The sequence below is a fragment of the Hemiscyllium ocellatum genome, chromosome 39, assembly GCF_020745735.1.
Source record: "Hemiscyllium ocellatum isolate sHemOce1 chromosome 39, sHemOce1.pat.X.cur, whole genome shotgun sequence".
NCBI classification, from domain to species: Eukaryota; Metazoa; Chordata; class Chondrichthyes; order Orectolobiformes; family Hemiscylliidae; genus Hemiscyllium; species Hemiscyllium ocellatum.
In genome coordinates this window covers 7,302,132-7,328,645 of record NC_083439.1, presented here as the reverse complement: position 1 = coordinate 7,328,645, position 26,514 = coordinate 7,302,132, and the positions used below count along the sequence as shown (strand labels likewise).

Below are 26,514 nucleotides of genomic sequence, written 5' to 3'. Positions count from 1 at the left end.
GTATACTCGTATTACAATTTGGGTTCCCACCCCCTGCTGAAAATATGTAAACTCACCCAGAGAGTATTAGCATCTTTCTTCTTGTGCCTGAGATGTGACGACCTCCCTGTAACTCTTCTCAATAACCCCCTCTGCCTCCCAAATGATCCAAAGTTCATCCAGCTCCAGCTCTAGTTCCCTTATGTGGTTTTTGAGGAGTTGGAGTTGGGTGCACTTCCCGCCGATGCAGTCAGCAGGGACACTAATGGTGACCCTGGACATCTTAAAATTTTAATTTCTTTACCTACTTTTCCTGGTACATGAGTAAATCTTATCAATGCAGGTGAATACTTTAAAGAAATTTGGTGTTCTCTTATTAATCAACTCTGACTAGGTTTTACATGCTTTTGCTGCTCTCTAGCTTCCACTGAGATTTCCTTTACCAATTTAATAAACAACAAAGGCTTATCTTGTTTCACCAGATTTGCCTTCCCAGTGCTTTCCTTAAACCACCACCACTGCAACTTCATGTGTCCTATTTATTACAGTGTAAATACCAGAGGTATGTTTTTACTTATTTTCTACCCCTTCTCATGGGTTTCCCTTTCTAAACTGTGGTAAGCTGCCTTTACTATCATCAGTAAGATCTCCTTTTCCTTGATTACCTGAGGATTTCTCTTTTTCCCCTTAATTTCTATCCCTTACAGTTTAAAATTGATGTTGGAAGCTAAACTTTGATTTATGAACTAACTCATAACCATCTGCCATTTCTGCTGCTCATCTTGCAGTTGTAACTGTTAGCTCTTCCACTTCAGGAAATGAATTTTGAAATCCTCCAAAATAACAGTCTCTCTAAGAACATCATATGTCCGATCTACATTCAATGCCCTTATCCACCTATCAAAGTCTGTTTGATCCTTTCAAACTTTAGGTACGTTTGACCAGGTTCTCTCCTTAGATTCCTAAATATTCTTTGTGAGCTTCTGTTGAACTTAAAAAGTTCATATATATTTAAGATGGCTTTTTTCACCTTATCATACTCCTCAGATAATGATGTAAACACCTCACGAACCCTACCTTCCAACTTTGTTTGAATCAACAATATCCACATGGTCACTGGCCATATCATTTGTTTAGCCATTTTCTCAAGTTAACTGAAAAAGGCTTCTACGTCTTTCTCAAACTTTAGTAACGCTTGGATTTATTTATACAGAGCCCCACCAGGCTTTGGCTATGATGGGTTTGCTCTCCATCACTACTCCTACCTTCGCAATTTTAAGTCGACTTTCCTCTTTCATTGACAATACTGAAATTCAAAACCTCTCACTTTCTCCACCTTTTACTTCCTTTCTTCTGCTAGAGCCATCCTTTCTTATGATTAAAAGCAGAGAAAAAAGCAAAAGTCAAACTGTGGATTTCCTTTTCTCTTTAATTTTCTTCTGCTAAGGCTAATCTTTTCTTTTTGTCCTGCTAGGGCTTTTTTTTTGGCTTCTTCTTTCCCCCTTGCCATGGCCACTAATTCAAGCTGTTTCATTTACGATTTAATTTTAGCTAATTCCAATGATTCTAATTGCAATCCTGGCAACTGTAAATGCTGAGCTATTGCTGCAATTATCTCCTTTTTCCTCACGGACACAGGCAACTTTGACTTCAGCTTGCTTGCCAATTCTGAAAGCTTTGCCGTGTTCACTTTCTGTAAACCATTCAAAGTGACTTCTTGCACATCCAAGAAACTCATAGCATGACTGAAGGAGCTAGTCTTAAACAAGGAACATCTTATGTTTTATCTTATTTAAACCAACCGAATGCAACACCCAAAAGAAAACATCAACACTCACCACTCACTGGGTTTAGGATTATTGTATTCAGAGACAACCTGGAATTAGAGATTTTGATCCTGACCAGAGCTGCAAATTTGTTCTGGACCAGACCAAACACCCTTCAAATATAGCGAGGAGATAGCCTAAATCTTAACTTTTATCTTACTTAAAGGCAAGTGTAAGGTACTGTGTTCAGATATAATTTGATTGGTCATGATGCTTGACTTTAAGCAAAACATACTTTATTCTTACACCCATTAAAATACAAACAAAAGAAAGAATGTGAATAAATTTCCCAATAGGGTTAAAATTAACAGAACAACAGATTATTTAACTAGTAAACAGCAATTGTTCCAATATAGTAACATACCATAAACACACCCTTGGCAAAGGCAAATCCAATAAAATTCATTGACTCACATGTAATCTTTCTCCAGTCCAGGAGAAAAGAACACAAAGAGAAAAATTTGGTAGAGGGAGAGAACTCCAGCTTTTTGCTGTCAGAGGAGATGGAAACAGCTTCCATCATCAATTTCAAAACCCCCACAACAACTGCAAACTAAACTAAACTCCTGGCTCTGTTGGAGCCTGACTCCACCTATTCATGCTGCTTCTATTATTATAACTTTAAAACAAAACCCAGCACCTCATAAGCTGTTTACTTTATTGGCTTTGCAGAGACAACTCTGTGCCTCTGGCTGAAAAACTCTTTTCAAAAAAATCCAGGATAAAATACATCTCTCAAAGCCATTGTATCGTTACAATAGCAAAATACCTAAATCAAGTAACTTGTGGGAAGAGGAGATCTATATCTCAAGACTTTCTTACAAAATTGTTGGGATTAGAATTGTTATGATGAGACCACACAGAAACTGATCACTTAGGTCAACTAGGCAGAATGGTCATGTTCCACACAGGCCTGCTTTGTCTCATGTGCATGTCTAGTTTCCTCTCGAAAACATCAAAAGTGATCTCTCAATCACATCTTGCAGTAGCAAATTCTTCCAGAACCAAAAACATCTCTCCTTATTTCCCTACTGACTTTATTAGCAACTGTCTTACATTGATGGTTGCTCATTTTACATTAACCCACAAGTGGAAACACTCTCTTCAGATCTGTCCTGTCTAACTAATTTATAACTTAAAGATCTCCATCAGAATACCTCCGAGTTTTATCCCAGTCAACTTTTTCTGACACATCATAGTCTATCAGTTCTGGTACCAGTCCTTCTGCATTTTTTATACCAAGAAGACTAGAATTGTATATAATCCTCGAAGTGTGGTCTAACCAGGTTCTGTAAATTCTTTGCTTAAATTTTATGTCTTTAAAATCTATATTGTTAGAAGTAAATTTCAGTTCTTGTTAGCATTTTTAAACATTTTTTTTACCACAGAAATTGTTTTCAATAAATTATTCGGCTATATTTCTAGGTTCTAGGTCCATTATTCTACCAGCACAGTATTTTACTTTGAGGCATCAATGATGTTGCTATTTTGCAATCAAAATACAACACCTCAGAGTTATATATGTTAAAATTCATTTGGCTCAGTGGTTAGCACTGCTACCTCACAGCGCCAGGGATTCAGGTTTGATTTCAACCTCAGGGGACTGTGTGTGGAGTTTGCACGTTCTTCCAATGTCTGCATGGGTTTTCTCCCTCAGTCCAAAGATGTGCAGGTTAAGTGGATTGGCCATGCTAAACTATCCAGGGTTCAGAGATGTGTAGGTAAGGGGCATTAGTCATGGGAAATGTAAAATAATAGGATAGGGGAATGGGTCAGAGGGCGATACTTTTCAGAGGGTCAGTGTGAACTTGTTGGGTCAAATGGCCCATTTCCACATTGTAGAGATTCAATGATTCTATGCACAGTATGCCAGTTATCAAATGTCTTTGTGAGTTATATTGACTATATTGTTGGCTTGTTACCAAATGCAAATCTTACATTAATGATGTGGGTTTGTGAACAATTGAATCAATGATTAATATTGGTTCCAGCATTAATCCATGTGATAGCTATGTTCAAGCCAAATAACTATCTTTATCCTCTAGATTCCTACTCAGTGGACTTATCACTAAATTGGCTATTTGTCCACTGACTCCATGGGGACATATTGTCTGAATCTGGAGTTGTATCCTTTTTAATTTTACTAGTTTACAACATTTATTTTCCATTCTTGTCTCTATTGTACTAATTGCGATTATGGTGTGAAACTTGGTCATGCTATTAACACTGATGAAGGCCCAAAATGTTAATTCTCCAGCTCCTACGATGCTGCCTGACCTGCTGTGCTTTTCTAGCGCCACACTCTCGACCCACATGCTATTAACCCTAAACGATATATCAGTGTTGGGTCAAACAGATTTTTTTTTGTTCAGGAATGTCCAGATTTAGTAAGAAAATGCTTTACAGTTTAACATATAAAAATAAAATCGGCAATTACTGTCTTAACTGACAATTCATTTTCCAATTTCAGAGACAGTTATATTATTAAAACATTCCTTTTGATATAAATGGTACCAAAAGAGTAAATAAACCAAAATAACTAGAAATGGCAGCAGCAAATACCTTGCACACCAGAAGACATGTTTGCTTCATTTGTTTCTGCACTTGCACAACAGTTGTTTCACTTGGATATTTGAAGTCAATGACAGTGAAAAACCAGTGGTAGTATGCAGTATGAGTTTGCAACTGAAGGATATGAAGAAGTATAAAAAGGCTGTGCTGCCAAATGCTTCTCCCAGCCTTAATCAATTTTGCCCAAAGAACATTAACATTGCCCTCAAAACAATACCTTTGTTTGAGCTTCTCCAGTATTTTATGTTTTTATTTCAGGTATCCAGTGTCTGCAGTATTTTGATTCAGACATAACTCAATTCTAAAAGTGAATCATCACAGTCAGCATCTGTTATGTAGTTTATGTAAGCTTACACGCTTCTCTCAACAGCCAACATAACATTTACAAAATTCAACGTTGAAAGTAAAGTGACAATGATACTTTAAAATCATTTTACACTCTGAACATTTAGTAATGTTATTTTGTATTTGAAAGATGTTTGATTTATTTCTGTTTTTTCCCAATTCTTCTCCTTGTACCCCTTGCTGCTGAGAGTTGATGGTAGTCTTTGAATTAACATGCTTGATCGTTTGGGGGCAGATATTTTCATTAGAGAGAAGACGTCAGTTACAATGAGGGTTCAGGCTACTGGCCTCAATGAGGGCTCTGGCTACTCATTGGCTTTTGTTTGCTGCTGTTGCCCAGAGCTTAAAGGGGTCTGGCTACTGGTGCCATTTGCAGTTCTGGGCATAAATACAACACAGTTTCCTCAGCAGCACAAAAATGTTAATTCTATTTAGTGCAACCTAGTTAAAATAATCAACATAAATGCTTAATTGTTAATTTTTTAATATAATTTTATGGAGAACTAATACTAATAATATGGGAAGTAGGGGCTTGGTGTGTGTGTGTTGGGGGGGGAGAAGGGTGGATGCGCAAAAGTGAAAGCAAAGCCGAAATAGTTGAGAATCTCACATTCATAATTTTAGTGGGAATGCATAGAATTAAAAACAATAAAACACTTTCGATTTCTGAAAGCACTAACGCATTTGCATAAACTCTACATTATGGCTCACAACTCTATAGAATAAACACACAGGAAGAACTACAAAGCTTTCCAAAGATGCAGCTATAAGAAATTAGGACCCTCTAAACTAGGTTTTCCTGTTCAGAATGACTTTTTAAAATAAGCTTAGCTAATGCAGTACTGATTTTTGTGTCTCTGAGAAAGCATAAGCAAAATTGTGCAAAACAAAAGCCACAAAGTTTCAATCCCAATACCAAGGTCACTTAATTCCCAAACTGACATCAGGGAATTGCTTGGTACTATGCATGCATCCTTTATCCACAGAAGTGTTTAGAAAGAACAAAAGCTGACCCTGATTGGAAGATAGACAAAGAAGGAGGTGTGTCCTGATATCTTGGAATCTGTCCTTTAATCATTGGTTAAAAAGATTCAAACAGATGATTGATTTAGTGCAATCTACTAGCCCCCAGAATTAAAGTAAATTAAAACTTCCTTGTTGGGAGGCAAAGCAATGTCTCTCAGGTGGCAGTGTACATCGGGCAGTTGCCTCTTCAAAGAAAAGATCAACTAATAAAATTGAAGGAAGACCTTAGGGAGATTCCTTAATGCTTCTGCTGAATAGCAGGATGCTGTCTTCACAATCTGTTGAGATCAACATGTTGTTCTAATGCTGATATCAGTGAACTGTCCTCAACTTTCACCAGTTGTATAGTTTCCTTGTCTATTTAGCTAATATATTGTATCAAACTGCTATCTCTTAATAAACATCTTAAAATTACTTACAAACAGTAGACAGTCTATTTTATGTGATGTGGACCTCAATCCTAAACCTTACACAGTCTAATCAAAACAAAGTTCAAGAATAGAAACTCAAAATGAATATGTTTCACTTAAAAATACTTAACTGTGCACACCAAATAATAATAGAACGGTTACAGCATAAGAGGATGTAATTGAGGGTATTGCAGTGCAGTTGTAGCATCCATGTTTCCAAAACAGTAGGTCTGTGTTCAAGTACTGCCTGCCTTGGAAGTGTACCATAACATATCCAAATAGGTTTTTTTAAAATGGAACTTAAATGGAAGTAATTTAGCTTCTTGTGCCTTTGTCTACTCTCTACAAGAGCAACATGCTTAGTCCTAGTTCCATGTCTTTTCCCTGTAGCCCTACAAGTTTCTTTTGTTCAGATAACTGTTCAAATTTGAAAACTATGACTGAATTGGTTTCTTGAACTGTCCACCAGAAACTGGTTTTAACCAAACACCATAAATCAGTAACCTCTGGCTCTCCAACAACTGGAACGGTTTCTCCTACATTCACTATTGACATTCCTCATGGCTTTGAGTACCTTGTTCAAATCAAAATATTGAATAAGACTGTGCATTGAATGAGCAATTGTTGATTTCGTGAGAAAAACAAAGAAGCTGTATTGATGTTGGAACCTTTGTTTATCCACTCCATGGTCAATATGTGTGCTTAAATGCTTTCATTCTGGCTGTGCAAATATAAGATCTCCTAAAATTACACATTAAATTACAGCAGCAACAAGCAAATTATGACCAATTTGCTGATAAAAGCCAATATTCAAATGGAATCTCCATTGCCCTGGGCAGTTTCCAAAGATAATTACAGGACTTTGTGAAAATGAAGGTCTGTGAATTAGAATGAATTGAGACTAATAGCTGTCGATGTTTGATCACTTGGATTTAAATTAATTGTCATTACAAGGGATAATGAATGTCAGAATAAGATATTAAAGTGAAAAAATGCAACTTATAATTAATTGCTCCAAAACGGAGGATATTTCTCCCATCTAATGAATGATCAAGTTTATTCTTATGAAGAATAAGGTACAAAAAATTGCAATACGAGAAAGCAGTCATCAGCAAAGTATCAAGAATTGTAATTTGAATTTTTCTTCACCTATTAGTTCTAAAACAAACTATTTTCATTCTCTGGACAATCAAAAGAGTCCAAGTCGTGTTTTAAGTCCAAGTGGAGTTTGCACATTCCTCCGGTGTCTGCATGGGTTGCCTTCGGGTGCTCCAGTTTCCTCCCACAATCCAAAGATGTGTAGTTTTGGTAAATTTGCTATGCTAAATTGCCCATAGTGTTCAGGGATGTGTAGGTTAGGTGCATTAGTCAGGGGAATGGGTCTGGTTGGGAAATTCTCAGAGGGTCGGTGTGAACTTGTTGGTCCGAAGGGCCTGTTTACACACTATAGGAATTCTATTCTATTTAATTCTAAATATACTACAAAAACTTGTGTTACAAAATATAAATATACATGGATGACATATGTTTGTGCAGCACAAGTAATTTAGTTGGAAGATTTTTGCTAATGATTTTTAAAAAACCCAGCCCACATAATTACCTTCTAATTTAAGATCTTGTCCCTGAGCAAGACTTTTGTGGTCTTGATTAGAGGTCATTGATGGAACTATTAGTCTGACATGCTTGTATTATTTTTCATTGGGCTACCCAGCTGGACTTTAGATACGAGAATTAATGGTAAATGGAACCAAAGAGCAATCAACGGTGTGATTAAAATAGACTGAGTAGCAAGACAAGAAGTAAGAAGATACAGTGCTAAAATTTCAGTTATGAGGGAATTTAGTAGAATCTGAATTCAGGATCATTTCAATCAAATTTCTTTATTTAAAGACGATTAGAGGAAGATTATAAAAGATATCCAAAAAAATCACAATCAGCACAATTTTCACGACGAGGTTACTTACAATCTTGAGCTCAACTGCATTGTTTATTGCTCTGATAATAAACATACTACTAAAATTCAAATGCAAATTTGTGACAATTTACCACACGTAACAACTGGACAAACAGGATTGAGGCCTTCATAAAGCTGAGGTCTGATTTGGAGCAGAGTTTATATTGTCTGCAATTAACACTGTACCTCACAAATTTAATGTGTTAAGTTCAATTGCCAACTTCTTAGATTTTGTCCATGCACACACACACAAGGCCAGGACAACATTCAGACTTGGGCAGACATGGCAAGTAATATTAGTGCCACATAAGCATCAGGCAATGATAATCTTCAATGAAACGAAAATCAAAAAACAAAAAATCATAGTGTTCTGAATCTGACACCATATTTTATCTTGGGGCTAATTTTCTGAAGCTTTAGCACAACTTCCTTCATTTTGGACTTTTTTGCCTATATTTTTAAAGTCAGGGATCCAATAAGAACTAGCAAACAGCCCACAGAAATATTAATTCGCCATTTGGATACAGAACTGGCTCAAAGGTAGAAGACAGAGGATGGTGGTGAAGGATTGCTTTTCAGACTGGAGGCTTATGACCATTGGAGTACCACAAGGATCAGTGCTGGGCTCACTATTTTTTGTCATTTATATAAATTACTTGGATGTGAGCTTAAGAGATATAGTTAGTAAGTTTGCAGATGACACTAAAATTGGAGGTGTAATGGACAGCGAAGAAGGTTACCTCAGAGTACCACGGGATATTGATCTGATCAGCCAATGGGCTGAGGAGAGGCAAATGGAGTTTAATTTAGATAAATTTGAGGAGTTGCATTTTGGAAAAGCAAATCAGAGCAGGACCTTTACACTTAACGGTAAGGCCCTGGAGAGTGTTGCTGAACAATGAGACCTTGGACTGCAGGTTTATAGCTCCTTGAAAGTAGAGTCGCAGGTAGATAGAACTGTGAAGAAGGCATTTGGTATGCTTTACGTTATTGGTCAGAGTATTGAGTATAGGAGTTGGGAGGCTGTACAAGATATTGGTTAGGCTACTTTTGGAATATTGCGTGCAATTCTGGTCTCCTTTGTATTGGAAGGATGCTGTGAAACTTGAAAGGGTTCAGAAATAATTTACAAGGATAGGGAGAGGTTGAATAGGCTGGGGCTGTTTTCCCTGGAGCGTTGGAGGCTCAAGGGTGACCTTACGGAGGTTTATAAAATCATGAGGGAAATGGATAGGGTAAATAGACAAAGTCTTTTCCCTGGAGTGGAGGAGTCCAGAGCTAGAGGGCATAGGTTTAGGGTGAGAGGGGAAAGTTATAAAAGGGACCCAAGGGCAACCTTTTCACACAGAGGGTGATGCATGTATGGAATAGGCTGCCAGAGGAAGTGGTGGAGGCTGGTACAATTGCAACATTTAAAAAGCACCTGGATGGTTATATGAATAGGTAGGGTTTGGAGGGTTATGGGCCAGGTGCTGGCAGATGGGACTAGATCAGGTTGGGATATCTGGTTGGACGAGTTGGACCAAAGGGTCTGTTTCTGTGCTGTAATTTCTATGACTCTCTATTAAATATGCTGGATTGAAATTAGATTTTGCAATATTGACAATGAATACATTAACTTGTTCATTTGGAATTCCTTTATTTCATGTTTTAACAATTTATCCGAATTTTGGATTATCTGTCAAGATTGCAAGGTCCCAACGCTTAGCTAAACTGTGTTAGTCAGCATTTGATCATCTGAACATTCGATTATCTGAACAAAATACTCCCTGCAGGCGTTGTTCGGATAATCGAGGTTCCTCTGTATACAGCACGGAAACAGGCCCTTCAATCCAACCGTCTATGCTGATCTGATATCCTCAACTGATCTCGTGCCATTTGCCAGCAATTAACCCATAACTGAGAGACTAGGATGATTTTAATTGGAATTTAGAAGAATGAGGGAGGGATATTATAGAAACATATAAAGTTATGAAGGGAATAGACACAATAGAAGTAGAGGGGATGTTTCCACTGCCAGTGAAACTCGGATAAGAGGGCATAGCCTCAAAATTAAGGGGAGCAGATTTAGGACCAAATTGAGTTGGAACTTCCTCATGCAGAGGGTTGTGAATCTGTGGAATCCTATGCCCAATGAAGTAGTTGAGGTTTCTTCATTGAATGTTTTTAAAGCTAAGATAGATAATCTTTTGAACAGTAAAGGAGTTAAGGGTCATGGTGAGAGAGCAGGTGAGTGGAGCTGAGGACACGAAAAGATCAGCCATGATGGCCTACTCCTGATCCTATTTCTTACGTTCTTATGTAAAACCTTCATATTAAATGTAACCATCCAGATATCTTTTAAATGTAATTGTACCTGCCTCCACCAATTCCTCTCACAGCTTGTTCCATACATGCACCACACTGTGTGAAAAAGTTGCTCTTCTGGTCACTTCTAAATCTTTCCCATCACACCTTAAACTTATGCCCTCTAGTTTAGAACTCCCCTATCCATGCCCCTCATAAAATACACATTTCCACCAAAATAAAATTCACAATGACTCCATAAATATAGAAGAACTAAGGAACAATAACAGTCACATCTTTGTTTCTAAATCACACATCCTGAATTTCTCAGTGAGCAAACTACAGCACATTTATACTGGACTGCAAAATTTGCACAACGTGTGGTCCACTTTAGCCTAATACCGTCAAAATTGGCCTATCTCCAATTTAGAACTTCAACATTTAAGATCTGGTCTATCCTTTTCCATCACTATTTTAAAATGAATAGAATTATGGTCACTGGCCCCAAAATGCTACCCCACTGACACCTCAGTCACCTGCCCTACCTTATTTCCCAAGAGTAGGTCAAGTTTTGCACCTTCACTAGTAGGTACATCCACATACTGAATCAGAATGGTTTGGAGAATTCAGGTTATACATTTCCTTTGTATCTGCCCACTCTGTGTTCAGCACGGAAACAACCGTTATTCCAACCATTCCAAGGTTGCTGAATAAGGCCTCATGTTCCTATCCAAATGAAATTAACCAAAATAGCCAATTTTATTTTATCCAAAATCATCCACATACTGAGGACGGAGAATTCACTGAATATAAACAATCCATGTCTTGGACATTTTTAAAAAAACTAGATATGGCAAGTGCCCACATTACATCACAGCTTCTTGACAATTTTCGAAAACCTGTTTGGAAATGCAAATGTTATGAAACACTAAATGCTATGAATAATATGTGGATTTACTCTTAAACAACCCACAGATATGCTTGAACCCCAAGTCCATAATAGTGCTGGTGTATTTTCTTAGAGTATATACAATGACATCAGCCTTCACTATATCAGACATTTGGTTGAGCTGGTTTTAAAAATATTTCCACGCACACTTCATGTTTCAAGAAACATCCCAAAGTGCTTTACAACCAATGAGTTGCTTTTGAGGAGTCGACTTTGTAATATAGGAAATACTGCCACCAATTTGCGAACAGCAAGGTTCCACAAAACAGCAATGTGAATAATTAGACATTCTGTTTGTGTGCAGCTATCTGAGAGTTGAATATTGGATTACAAAAAGAATATTGGTAAAGCTGACATTTTTAAGCTTTCCCTCCTTACCTCATCTCTTGTCTAGCTAAAAGGAAATGTTTTAATGAATACTACTTCATATCTAGCCAGAAGAACTTGCGCCTGAGTGATTTAAGATTACTAGATTCTTTATTGTATCTTCCATTTGCGCAGCACTTCCACCATGTATCACAGTTTGCTGATTGGGAACGTGCAGCGTGGCAAATCAGAAACACAAAAATACCCCCTAATATTCTGCAATGTAAGATACCTCAAGTATATATCACCTTGTAAAGGCAACCAATGAAAGATTGTAATATCTATTTCAGCCACATTTTATACCTGCTATTATGCTACTTTCAGCAAATGAACACTTCAAATCTAGTCCTAAAAGGTTTTAAAAACAAACTCCATTAGGATGTCCCCAACCAGCCTAAAATTATAGAAGTGTTACATCTAATTACTTTTACAAGACCTACCTGTAATCTTTAGTCAGCTAACCGTATCTACAATTCCAAACATCCCTTAGGCCATGATAATATGCAAATTGCAAATTATGTCTCTCACCTCAGATTTTTCAGCATGTGCAATTATATATATATAGAAATATGCACAATTTCTTAATGTTTTGTTTTATTATCTTTTTCTACATTTATTCTATATGAAATGGATCATTTCTTCAATATGTTGTTGAAATATTGATTTTAAAAATATTTAAACTTACTGCAACAGAGATTCTCCCTAGCACATGCTCAGGGATTCTTCTATATACATCCAAAGAACCTCCTGAAGGAAATTGTAATGGAGGAGAAAAAACATGAATGCATATTAAATTAAGTTGATATTACTACAATTGTTGACCGTAAGTTCTAAAATAAATTCTTATGACTTGATACACTGGAGGACCCTATCTGTTTCAAGGTCAAGTACAACATCTAATTTCTTAAGGTACTATTAATATTTTAAATACACCATAAATAGTGTTAATATAGTAATTGGGGTTTAAATTCTAAATTACATCCAACAAATTGGCATTCACAAAAGCAAAACATTTACAATTTGTTTTATCCATACCTCTAAATTGCAATGAAAATTTTGACTGTTACATCATTATTATTTGACAAAAGACATACATACCAATAAACTTGATAGTTATGAATAACACAAAATATTGTACTATTAAAATTATGTTTGACCAGTTAGGACTCTTTCAAAAATGGAGGAATAAACAAGAGATAAGTGACCCATAAGGAATAAAATCCAAACTATTTCAGTGGAGGGAAAAGTCAGTCCGGAAGATGTGGCAGACATCGCTTTGCACACTAAAGGTAAATTAATATTAATCTTTTCCTGCAGGCTCCTGCAAAGCAGATTTTGCTCTGAGATAGTTTTTTAAAAAAAATCCTTTCATAAAAGTGGAGGTCACTGACAAGACAAGCATTTCTGCCCATACCTAATTGGCCTGGATCATTTGAGAGGGCAGTGAAGAGTCAGCAACATTGCTGTGGATCTAGAGTCATGTGCAAACCAAACCAGGTAAAGAGGCAGGTTTCCTTTTCTAAAGGTCATTAGCAAACAACTATTGATGATAGTTTCACCATTGTGGAATCAAATTTTCACTTCCAAATACTATTAACTGAATTTAAATTCCACCAGCTGCCATGGTAAGATTTGAACCCGTATCTTCAGAGAATAAGTTTCGCCCCTCTGGATAACTAATCCAGTGACATTATTACTGCACCACCATAACATAATAATGATAATAGCACTTTTATTTCTAAAACTTCCTAGTTTTTATAATTTCTGGCCCATAAAAAATGCTATTCTGGTGATAATGGCACACCTTGCTCAGTATCGTATTAGTTTGTAGAATCAGAGCAGAATATGTGTCAGCACCTATATATTATACCTCTAAGCAGAGTCACTTTCCATAGAAAACAACCCCAAGCTGGGTCAAAAACAATGAAATCATACTCATAACATGGGTTACAGAATGTGGAATTATACCTCAGTGTGGGCCATAAAATAAATCTATACTTGTAGAACTATATCCCTGGCATGGTCTAAGAGCTTCCTGACATGATGGAAGTACTGAGCAAACAGCATTATAAATATAGTTTTTGGCATTACAAATACAGAAGCAACCAATGCAAGAAGCCAAATTATTTAGCTAGTTATACTATTATTCACCTGGTATGACAATGCACGGACAAGCCTGGGTACTGATCATTTGAGAAATCACACCTTTTTATATAAGATAGTTCTTCTTTGCCTTTTGTATACCATGCACAGATGTTCATACAGGCCTAACCAACTTGGCTGTTTTGTATCTATTGAAAATGCATTACATTCTATCAAGACACCACAAATCCTCTAAGCTATACGCCAAATTGAAATGTTGCCTATTTGCCATCCAAATCGGGTTTCAGGAATAGTTCAAGTGCCATCAAATCTAGGTATATTCATAGATAAGCTGCAGGGCCAATGTGGATTTAAATGTAACAAGTTACTGCTGATAAGGTGAAATTTTTTTTGCAGTATGTTTCAATATAGACTCTGGGTTAGATTTTATTTCTCTAAAGCATTCTAAGCTGCTAAGAGTCTCATTCATTCCAGTTATGACTTACATACCCTAACAGAAAGGGCCATACCAAAACAGTAGTCAAATTTGCAGACTCCCAGTTTTAAAAAAAACCCCACAGCAATTAATTCAAATTCATACAAAAAATTGATGCTTTAAATAACCTACAAACTCACCATCCATGAATTCTGTACATATTGATATCCTGTTTTCCACAAAAAATGCTCCATAAAATCCTATTATATACGACGAATCACACTGTAAGTAGTTGAATGACCAAAAAAGATTAAGAATGAGTCTCACAATTGAACGAAGTAAAGCAAAGCTAAAATTAGTACTCAAAAAAGTTGAAAAATTACCTTATAAAGAATTTCTAGCTCTGACATAATTTGTTTTTGAACTTCAAGTGTAATGTCTAAAGGAATAACCTGCAATAAAATAAATCAATATGTTATCATGTGCTAATTGACCAAATATTGCAACTTTATATCTTAACAATAAACAGAGATCACATCAGTTGTCAGCAACCTACTGTAAATATTTTTCTATATAAATTAGGAGCTGTGGATTACCAATCTCATTGAGAAACCATGATTAAAACATAAAAGTCAATCTTGCTTGACACTGTCAAGGTTGTAATGAGTGCAAAGCTACTCAAAAGGCAATGGTTCAGAATCAAGGCTGTAAATTTACAGACAAAGGTAAAGAAATCCCTTCTAAATTTCTAATCTACTCTTCTGAGAGCAGTGGGTCCCAGATGGTAACATATTCACCTCTCGATGAGGTTATGGGTTCAACCCACAGACCAGATTATATTATATAACCTAGGCTGACAACACAAGTAAAGAACTGAGAAAGTATAACATGTGAAGTTTCCAAGGTCCTATTCAAAAAGTACTCCTCCTGTTCAAGATTACGCACACAAGTAATAGCCACAAAAAAGAGACTGACAGTTGGATACTAGTCACTCCAGTCTGAGAGATATAGCTCCTGCAGAATTCTACTATATTTGTCTCTATAATCTCCACACACAATAAAATTCAAAAAATATTAATTTTGTGAGGGGGTTTAAATTATCGAGCTGTTTTCTTGATCACTCTCTACTTTGTCTCACAAAGTACTGTTCATGAAGTCCATGGAACTTTCTGTAAGAGCTCTTTATTTATAGCTGAATCTATATTGACACTCTCTTCACGCTAAGTTAGAGCTTTGCTCCCTTTCAACACGATACTTATCTATGTGTCTCTGACATTTACATTACATCATTATACATTCATCTAGTGTCAATCACATGCCTCTAGGTCTTCCTTCAATCTCAGATTTTACAGGGTGAGAATCTGTGGTGCTCTGATCAATCTCCATGATCTGTTCTGATTTCATTCTGAGGACTAGGATGTTCTGCACCCTTCTTTTAATGTGAGAATGTATCTTCGATTGAGCTTCCTTCTTTTTCTGAGAAAGTTATAATGTTTAATCAGTGTTTTGTTCAATGACTCAAATGCATGACCATTTCTTCTAATAATCCTAAAAACTGTTTCAACTTTATATGATCTCAGTTGTTGCTTCCTTCTCTCTGTTGATGTCATTTACATATTTTTTTCGCAGACTATAGCTTTGATAACACTAGTTCACATCAATAACCAACTTTAGTACTCTTTTTGCCTTGTCCATTACCACCATATTTTGTTTTGTTTGACACTTAACCCCAATTAGACTTCCAAAGTACTATCATTGGAGTCCAAGGGACTTGGTGCAACTACTCTTTACCTACAGGATGATCTATACACATTCTTTTCATGCAAGGTGAACTTTTGCTCACTTTCAGTTTGTTTTACTTAATTATGTGACTGATATCATTATTCATATTTCTGATGTTTATCCCATTAACTCACATCAATGTCCTAAACAAATGGAGGCATTTTAAAAGGTTTATTATTAACTTACATAGTACTTGCTACTGTAATTCTAAGGTTCTAGCAACCTTCTGGGACCCCATGTGGTGAACCTTTAGGTGGAAAATTAAACAGAATCAAAAGGCTATCTGAAGAAAACACGGCTGACATGAATCAATTGTCTCCAAGAATCATGTCTTGTGATCAGCAGCAGAATCAAAAGCTTTTCTTCTTTCAATTTATGGACGTTAAGGTTCAGAAGAGATTTGGAGAAAGTGAGGATTGCAGTTGCTGGAAAAGCATCAGGGCTCATCAGTTTGGGATTTCTGATAAGGGCTTACACTCAAAATGCTGATTCTTCTGCTCCTTGGCTGCTGTGTGACCTGCTGTGCTTTTCCAGCACCACATGCTCGATTTCAGAAGAGATTTGCCAGGATGTTGCTGGGAATGGAGGGTTTGAGCTATAATGAGAAACTGGATAGGCTGGGATTTCTTTGTTCACTGCAGCATAGGAGATTGAGAGGTGATCTTATAGAGGTTTACAAAATCATGAGGGCTGTAGATAAAGTGAATGGTCAGTATTTTTACCCGAGAGTGGGGTATTTCAAGACTAGGGAACATACTTTTAAAGTGAGAGGAGAAAGATTTGAAGAAAACAGGAAGTGCATTTTGTTTTAAACACAAAGTGGCTCGTGTGTGGAATGAATTTCCAGAGAAAGTGGAGGATGCAGGTACAGTTACAACATTTAAAAGACATTTAGATAAGTACACAAATGTTGGGAGGGATCTGAGTCAAGCACATGCAGACGAGACTAGTTTAGTTTGGGATTATGATCGGATGGACTGGTTGGACCGAAGGGTCTGTTTCCATGCTGTATGATCCAATGACTCCAAGTACTTGTTGCCCCAGCAAAGATCGACTAACCACATATGCATACCTGAGCTTTTGTAATCTGTTTGATCTCATAAGTTCACCTATTAGACTTTTGAGAAATCGCTGAATTGAGTCTTGGTTAAGGTCTTGGGTAATAATGAAGTCACAATTCTTGAACTTTGCTTGAGAACAACTTAGGAAATGTATGAAATACTCTGTTAACGTTTTCATTCAGAGCCAAAGGAAAGACACAACAAAAAAAATTAAAATCTACATTTTAATGCATGCTGAATTAAGATGACTGCAATAAACTGTGCATTTTTCACTTGTGCTTTAGAACCCTAAACAACCTCCCCAGGGAATGTTAGGTTAACTAATTACAAATCAGCCTCAGATTTTTATATAACACTATATATGTATAAAGGCAAATTTATTGCAAAGGAATTACAATAAAGCTGTTATCTGACTGCACCTTCCATCCCTATTGCAAAAAATACAAATGCTATAAAGAAACAGTTCATGTGATCAAGCCATTCAGCTCCTCAAGCATGCTCTACCATTTATAAAGTCATGGTTGACCCGATTGTTACCTCAAAATCAGATTCTCACTTGTTCCTAACAACATTTCACTTCCTTGCTTACTAAGAATCTATCTTTCTCCTTAAAAATATTTGAAGACTCTTCTTTTTAAGGAAGAGAGATCCTTTCTAAGAAAAAAATTGGTTTTCTGTGTTAAATAACCCTTTATTTTTAAACAGTACCCTCCAATTCTAGATTCTTCCACAAGAGAAATATCCTCTTATAGCTATCTCATCAAGAATCCTCAGGAAATTATATATTTTAATCAAATCACCAAGTTTTGAGAAGATTTGTAGCTCTGGTTGAGGTTCTGGGTGTAGGTTTGCTTGCTGAGCTGGAAGGTTCATTTCCAGATGTTTTGTCACACTACTAGGTAACGTTTCCAGTGGGCCTCAGCAAAACAGTGTACATGATTCCTGCTTTCTATTTATATGTTTGGGCTTCTTTGGTTTGGTGATGTTATTTCCTGTTCTTTTACTCTCTTACTCTCTATACTCCAGCAGATGTAAACCTAAATCTGTCCAATTTTCCTCATGAGGCAACCTGCTATTCAAGTAACTAGAATAGTAAACCTTCTCTGAACTCCCTCCAATGCATTTATATGTTTCCTTAAATAAGTTATAACCAATGTATTCAGTATTCCAAATATGGTCTCACCAATGCCCTGTCTAGTCTGAGCATAAACCTCCTACTTACATATTCAATTAATTATGACATTTTCAAATAAACATTAGCTTTCCTAATTACTTGCTGGGCATGAATGCTAGTGTTTGTGACTGGCATATGAGAACACCCAGATCCCTTTATCTTCCAGTTCTGTAATTTCTCACCATTTAGTTAACATGCTTTGCTTTGTTCTTCTTGCCAAAATGAACAATTTCCCATTTTCCATTATTTTCCACTTGTCACATCTTTGCTCACTCACTTAATCTATCTATATCCTTTGTAGCATCCTTATGTCATTTTTACAACTAAGTTTCCTATCGTGGAGATATGGCTATAACTCAAGAATAAGAAAGGTGCAATCACTATGATGGTTTTTTTTAACAAAGGCCTCCTAGTAGCCAGCGGGAGATAGAATAGATATGTAAGCAGATCATGGAAAGATGTAAAAACAGGGTTGTTGTAGTGGGTTATTTAAATTTCCCTAATATTGACTGGGATTTCCTTAGTGCCAGATGCTTAGACGGGAAGAATTTGACAGGTGCATCTAGGACAATTTCTTGAAACAATATTAAGGAAGGGCCATATTGGATCTTAAATTAGGAATGTTCCTGGCCAGATGATCAAGTTTCAATGGGGGAGAATTTTGAGAACAGTGATCATAATTCCCTAAGCTTTCAGATAATTTTGGATAAGGAGAAGACTGGTCCTCAGGTGAAACTGATAAATTTGAGGAAGGCTAATTACAACAGTATTAACACGAACTGCAGAAATTAAATTGGGGTGGGTCTTTGAGAATAAATCCACATCTAACATGTAGGCGTCTTTAAAGACTGGTTATCAGAATTCAGGATAAGCATGTTCCTGTGAGGATGAAGATATGGATGTGAGTTTTGGGAACCCTGGATAACAACAGACATTGAAAGATTAGCCAAGAAGAAAAAGGAAGTATAAGTAAGGTTTAGGGAACAGAAATCAGACAAGGCCCTTGAAGAATATAAACGAAGCAGGAAACAACATAAAGAACGAATTACGAGCTAAAATGGGCCACATCACAGTCCTTGGCAAGAGGATTAAGAAGAATCCCAAAGTGTTTGTACATATATTAGAAGCAAGAGGGTAGCTCAGGAAAGGGTAGGTCCATTCAAGGACAAAGAAGGGAATTTTATGCATGGAGTTAGAGTAAGTTTATGAGGTTCTTATTGAGTACTGGATATTCACAAGGAGAAGGAAGTGGATGATGGTAAGGTTAGGAAGGGATATGTCAATATTCTAGGGTATATTGGAGTCAAGGAGGTGGTGTTGAGTGTCTTGAAAAACATTAAGGTCGAGAAAACCTAAGGGACTGTTGGGGTCTATCCCAAGATACAGAGGGGGACAAGGGAAGAGATTGCTGAGGCCTTGACAGAGACCCTTGTATTCTCTTTAGCTCCAGGCAAGGTCCCAGAAGACTGGAGAATAGACAATATTGTTCCTTTGCTTAAGGGCAACATGGATAATCAAGGAAATTAATGGAGAAGATTCTTAGGGACTAGATTTACTCACATTTGGAAAAGAATGGACTTATAAACGATAGTTAGCATGGCTTTGTGCAGGGGAGATATTGTCTCACAAATCTGACTGAATTTTTTGAAGAAGTTATGAAGATGATTGATGAGGGTAGGGCAGAGAATGTAATCAACATGGATTTTACTAAAGCATTGACAATTCCCTAATGGTAGGCTGGTCCAAAAGATTAAGTCACATGGAGTCCACAGTGAATTGCTAAGCTGGATACAAAACTATCTTGGTCATAGAACACAGAGGGTGACTGTGAAGGGGTGTTTTCTGACTGATATCTGAGACCAGTGGTGTTCTTCAAGGATCAGTTGTACAAAACTTTAGTTAGGCCACATTTGGAGTAGTGTATGCTGTTCTGATTGCCACACAGGTGTACCAGGAGTGTCTTAGCTACAAAGAGACATTCAACAAACTTGAATTATATTTGCTAGGGATGCTGAAGACAGACCTAATAGAAGTACATAAAATTATGACAGGAATGGATAGGGTGGGTAATTGGAGACTTCAAATACGAGGGGACATAGGTTGAAAATGAGAAGGGGTAAGTTTAAAGGAGATGTGCAAGATAAGTCTTTTTTTAAATATAGAGATTGCTAGGTGCTTGAAATTCTCTGCCAGGGAAGTGGTTGAAGCAGTTATGATCAGAAAGTTTAAAAAGCAATTAGATGGACCCATGAAAAAGGCAGTGAATGGAGGGATATGGAACATGTGCAGGCAGGTTTGGAGTGGTATTATGGTCAGCATTGCCATGGTGGCCAAAGGGGCTGCTATGCTCCTCTGTTGCATTCATTATTCAGATCTACCCTTTCATTATTTTTATGATCTTAGGCCTTATCTGTCGATTTATTCTTAAATGTGCACACTCTATCCTTTCCTGCCACAGTCCATTTATTATTGCTAGTATTAACAATTTTCTGTCTTGCGTCATCTTTATTTTTTGCTTTCCCACATCTTTCCAAACCTGATCCTTTCCTGCACTATTTAGTTGAACATTTCTACATGCTTAGTTATGCAATGCGCAAGAACACTAGCTCCAGCATGTTCAGGTGGCAACGAAGAGTACAGATCCCACTTTGCCAGTAAGGGTGATAGTGCACCGTGAACAGGAATCCTGTTCTCCCACAACAGTTTTTGAGCTGTGCATCAATTTCTCTAATTTGATTTGTCCTAAGGACAGGTGATGACCCAGTGATATTATCACTAGATTATAAATCCAGAAATGAAGCTAATGTTCTGGGGATTGGGGTTCAAATTCCATCATGACAGATAATGGAAAGTGAATTTAATAAATACCTGAAATTAAGAATCTAATGACACCCATGAAACTACTGCCAATTGTTGAAAAATACCCGATTCACTAAGGTTCTTCAGTGAAGAAAATCTGCCATCTCATCTGGTTTGGCCTACACATGACTACCATGTATCAACATTCCTCAGCTGACGAATCAATACTCCTCCAAGTCGAACAGCACTTGGAGGAAGCACTGAGGATTCCAAGACTTTAGAATGTACTCTGGCTAGGGGATTTCAATTTCACCGCAAAGAGAGGTTCAGCAACAGCACTACAGGAGTTGTTCAGGTCCTAAAGGACATAGATCCTAGACTAGGACTGTAGCAGGTGGTGAGGAAACCAATAAGAGGAAAACGTATACTTGACCTCATGCCCACCAATCCGCCTGCTGCTGATGCATCTGTCCATGACAGTATTGCAAAAGTAACTACCATTGCACAGCCCTTGTAGGAACAAAGTTCCACCTTCATACTGAGAATACCCTATACCATGTTGTGTTGCAACATGCTATATGGGATAGACTTCGAACAGCTCTAGGAACTCAAAGCTGGACATCCATCAAGTGTTGTCAGCCATGTCAGCCGACTGCAAGTTCCCTTCCAAGCCAGTTACCATCCTGACTTGGAAATATATCGCTATTCCTTCAGTGTTGCAGAGACAAAATTCTAGAATTCCGGTCCCAACACTATTGAGGGTATACCTCCAACAAATAGACCACACCAGACCCCCACAAAATATTTTGAGAAGGTATCCTACTCCCTAACATTTTCTTATTTTAAAAGGTTGATGTGAAGCCCCTTGTTCCAGATGTAATGTGACTAGTCAGACATTAAACAAACATTTATTTAAACACTACAGTTAAAATACAAATAAAAAGAAGAATTTATAATAACTTACATGAATAATAGATACTGTACCAATTACAAATTAACTGTTCCAATATAGTGTGAAATATTGTGTTATGAGATATTGTGTCAGAGGTTATCTATTAACTCAATCATCAGCTCGCTATATTCATTAATACCGGGTTCCTGTTCATTCATAACACTCCACTAACCCATTATTTACTATAACAAGGTTTCATTCATTTATTCATAAAACTGCAGTTTTGTAGTACATTTTAACATTCAAATTTAAAAACAACCTTTTCTAATCAAATTTAAAAATCCCACAACACCAGGTTATAGCCCAACAAGTTTATTTGGAAGTACTAGTTTTCAGAGCGTTGCTCCTTCATCAGGTAGCTGTGGAGCAGGATCAAAAGACACAGAATTTATAGCAAAAGATCAGTGTTGTTCATGCAAATGATACAATATATTGAACAAACCTAGATTGCTGTTGAGTCGTTTATCTTTTAGAATGGATTCCAGGTTTGGTTTGATTAAAACGTAAATCCTAGAACTTCTTTCAAGTCACATTCTTGAAATAACTTAAGGTTTTATTAAAAAAAAGCAACATCTCAGCTCAGATAATGCAATAAAGGTATGAGGTTAGAGTCTGACTGTATTCCAATCTTGAGTCAGACTGGTTCTATTTCTAAGGTAGGCATTTATAAAATGTTACACAGATTGACTGCCTGCAGATTGTGTGCTTTTTGAACAAAATAGAATGTATCTGCAATTACAATTCTGCAAATGCAATTTCACCTCATTGACTTATATGTGTGCACGTACATGTGTGAGACAGAGTGACAGCGAGAGAGCGAGCAATTATGTGCATGTGAGCGTGTGTTTGCGCGTGCATGCCTCTCGGGTGTGTGTGTGTGTGTGTGTGTGTGTGTGTGTGTGTGTGTGTGTGTGTGTGTGTGTGTGTGTGTGTGTGTGTGTGTGTGTGTGTGTGTGTGTGTGAGAACGTGTGTACGAGAGTCTGCGTGAGTGTGTGTATGTAAGAGTGTGCGAATATGTTAAGAGTGTGCATGTATGTGAGAGTGTATAATGTAGTGGGGTCACGTGTAGAGTGGTATGGACCCAAGGTCCCAGCTGAGGCAGCCTTCATGGGTACTGAACTTGGCTATCAGCCTCTGCTCAGCCATTCTGTGTTGCTGCGTATCCCCGAAGTCTGCCTTGGAGGATGACTTGAGCCCGAATGTCCCTTACCGCTGAAGTGTTCCCCAACTGGGAAGGAACATCCCTGTGTGGTGATTGTTACGTGGTGTCCATTCATCCGTTGTCGTAGTGTCTGCTTAGTCTCGCCAATGTAGCATGCCTCGGGACATCCTTGCCTGCAGTGTATCAGATAGACAATGTTGGCTAAGTCAATGAGTACCTGCCGTATACATAGTGGGTGTGTACCCACGTGTAATGGTAGTATCCATATCGACACTCTGACATGTCTTGCAGTGGTTGCCCTGATAGGCTTGTGTGGTGTTGTGGTCGATTTGTCCTGAAGGCTGGGCAGTTTGCCGCAAACAATTTGTTTAAAGTTTGGTGGCTGTTTAAAGGTGAGAAGTGGAGGTGTAGTGAAGGTCTTGACAAGATGCTCATCTTCATCGATAATGTGTTGCAGGCTGCCAAGAACTGGGCGTAGTTTCTCCACTCTCAGGAAGTACTGGACAACGAAGCATACCCCATTGGTCACATCCTGTGTCTGTCTCCTGAGGTGATCAATGTGGTTCCTCACTGTGGCATGTCGGAATTGGTCATCGATGAGTTGAGCATTGTACCCTGTTCTTTGGAGGGCGTCCTTCAGGAGTTCATCACACTCCTCATCTGACCAGATTGTGAGCATACCCCACAATACTTTCTTCATTCCTGAAGAAGGGCTTATGCCCGAAACGTCGAATCTCCTGTTCCTTGGATGCTGCCTGACCTGCTGCGCTTTTCCAGCAACATATTTTCGGCTCTGATCTCCAGCATCTGCAGACCTCACTTTCTCATCGCTGCAACAGCCTCAGTACTCAATAGCAACAACTGCTAATCTCTGAGCACCATTCTACAACTCATCCACTTCATCCTAGACCACAACGTTTTCACGTTTGACAACCAGTTCTTTACCCAGACACACGGACTGGCTATGGGACCAAAGGTACACCCCAATATGCCAATATTTTCATTGGCAAGTTCGAACAAGACTTCTTTGTTGCATAGAACCTCCAACCATCACTATACACCAGATATATTGACGACATTTTCTTTCTCTGGACCCATGGCAAGGAGTCATTGAAATGACTACACAGTGGTATCAACAAGTTTCATCCCACCATCAGACTTACCATGAACTACTCTTTGGTAGCTGTCTCATTCTTGGACACACGCGTCTCTACCAAGGACGGGTACACCTCAGTATCTCATTCTACCACAAACCAACGGATAACCTCACGATGTTGCACTTCTCTAGCTTCCACCCTCAGCATATTAAAACAGCCATCCTCTATGGACAATCCCTACGCATACCCAGGATCTGTTCAGAGGAGGAGGAATGTGACAGACACCTAAAGGTGCTGAAAGATGTCCTCATAAGAACAGGGTACGATGCTCAGCTCATCGATCACCAGTTCCAACGTGTCACAGCAAGAAACTGCAATGACCACCTCAGGAGACAAACACAGGATGCAACCAATAGGGTACCCTTCATTGTCCAGTACTTCCCAGGGACAGAGAAACTACACCATGTTCTTTGCAGCCTGCAACAATATCGATGAGGATGAGCACCTCGCCAAGATCTTCCCTATATCTCCACTTCTCACTTTTAAACAAACCTTAAATAGGCCATTGTTTGCAGCAAACAGCCAGCCTTCAAGACAACATTGACCACAACACCACACGACCCTGTCGAGGCAACCACTGGGTCGGAGTGTCGCCATGGATACTACCATTACACATGGGGACACCACCCACCATGTACTCAGCAGGTACTCATGTGACTCGGTCAATGCTGCAGGCAAGGATGCTCCGAGGCATGGTACATAGGTGAGACCAAGCAGGCGTTATGATAACGGATGAATGGACACCGTGTAACAATCGCCAGACAGGGATGTTCCCCCCAGATGGGGAATACTTCAGCGGTCAGGGACATTTGACTCGAATCTTCAGGTGACCATCCTCCAAAGCGGATTTTGAGATATAAAATGACGCAGAGTGGCCAAGCAGAGGTTGATAGCCAAGTTTAGTACCCATTAAGATGGCCTCAACGAAGACCTTGGGTTCATGTCACACTCCAGATGACCCCACTACACGATACACTCACACATACATGCACACTCTTACATACTCCCTCTCATACACACACACAAACACACACATACACATCTTCACACGTACTTACACTGTCTCCCTCACATGCACGCACACACACAAGTCTAGGGAGTAAATTTCTGCTTGCAGATACATTCTACTTTGTTCAAAAAGCACACAATCTGCAGGCAGTCAATCCATGTACCATTTTATAAATTCCTACTTTGGAAATGGAACCAGTCTGACTCAAGATTGGGATACAGCCAGACTCTAACCTCACACCTTTAATGCATTGTCTGAGCTGAGATGTCACTTCATTTTTATAAAACCTTAAGTTATCTTGAGAATGTGATTTGAAAGAAGTTCTGAGATTTACGTATTAATGAACCAAAACATGCAACCCATTCTAAAAGATGAAAGACCTAACAGCAATGTAGGTTTGTTCAGTATATTGTATCAGTTGCATGTGATCTTTTGTTATAAATTCTGTGTCTTTTGATCCTGCTCCACAGTTACCTGATGAAGGAGCATCACTCCAAAAGCTAGTACTTCCAAATAAACTTGTTGGACTATAACCTGGTGTTGTGGGATTTTTAAACTTTGTCCACCCCAGTCCAATACCTGCAGCTCCACATCCTTTCTAATCAAAACGACCCTTTCAAACCCATTACTGCATTTCCACACCATATCGTCCTTAGCTACAAACAGTGTTTACCTCTGAATTAGTATAGCATATGGAACAATACCACCATCATCAGGTCTCTACACATTAAGTACCTGTTAAATACCTTTTAACTAGGCTATTATCCCTTTATAAAAGCAACTGACAAAACAGTGCTTCCATGAAATTGCATGAATGAATGAAACTCAGATCAGCAAATATTACATAAATCTCACAACCCAACTGCAGTAATCAGTTTAATATCCTTTATTCTTTTATTAAGTACAGGTACAATTTCTAACTTATTTAGAGCATACAGTCCTCGCATTTTTATTAATATTTACTAACTTAAAAGACAGAAGGACTAACACTTCATAATTATGCAAGCAGACCGGACAGATATCCCATCAGAAGTAGCAGCCAGCATTTAGCACGTTTTAACCCATCTCCAGTCTCCCAGGTAAGGAGCCTTTCAAACCTTTGTATACAATAGATAAAATAATGTAACACCATAGTAATGGAATTTTAATATATGTAAGAACTGTATTTCCAGATTCTATTGCCTCCT

At 38.0% G+C, this 26,514-nt stretch overlaps 1 protein-coding gene across 6 annotated transcripts in view; it reads right to left on the bottom strand.

Annotated features, from left to right (window-relative positions):
• The window catches only part of map2k5 (mitogen-activated protein kinase kinase 5), a 393,643-nt gene that overhangs the window by 174,812 nt on the left and 192,317 nt on the right, over positions 1–26,514 (bottom strand). For all 6 annotated transcript variants that reach the window (XM_060852989.1, XM_060852986.1, XM_060852988.1 and 3 more), the window contains exons 10-12: positions 14,614–14,682; positions 14,431–14,512; positions 12,398–12,459 (exon numbers count right to left, since the gene is read on the bottom strand). In XM_060852989.1, the coding sequence (XP_060708972.1) occupies positions 12,398–12,459; positions 14,431–14,512; positions 14,614–14,682 (213 nt within the window). The remainder of the gene's footprint in view (positions 1–12,397; positions 12,460–14,430; positions 14,513–14,613; positions 14,683–26,514) is intronic.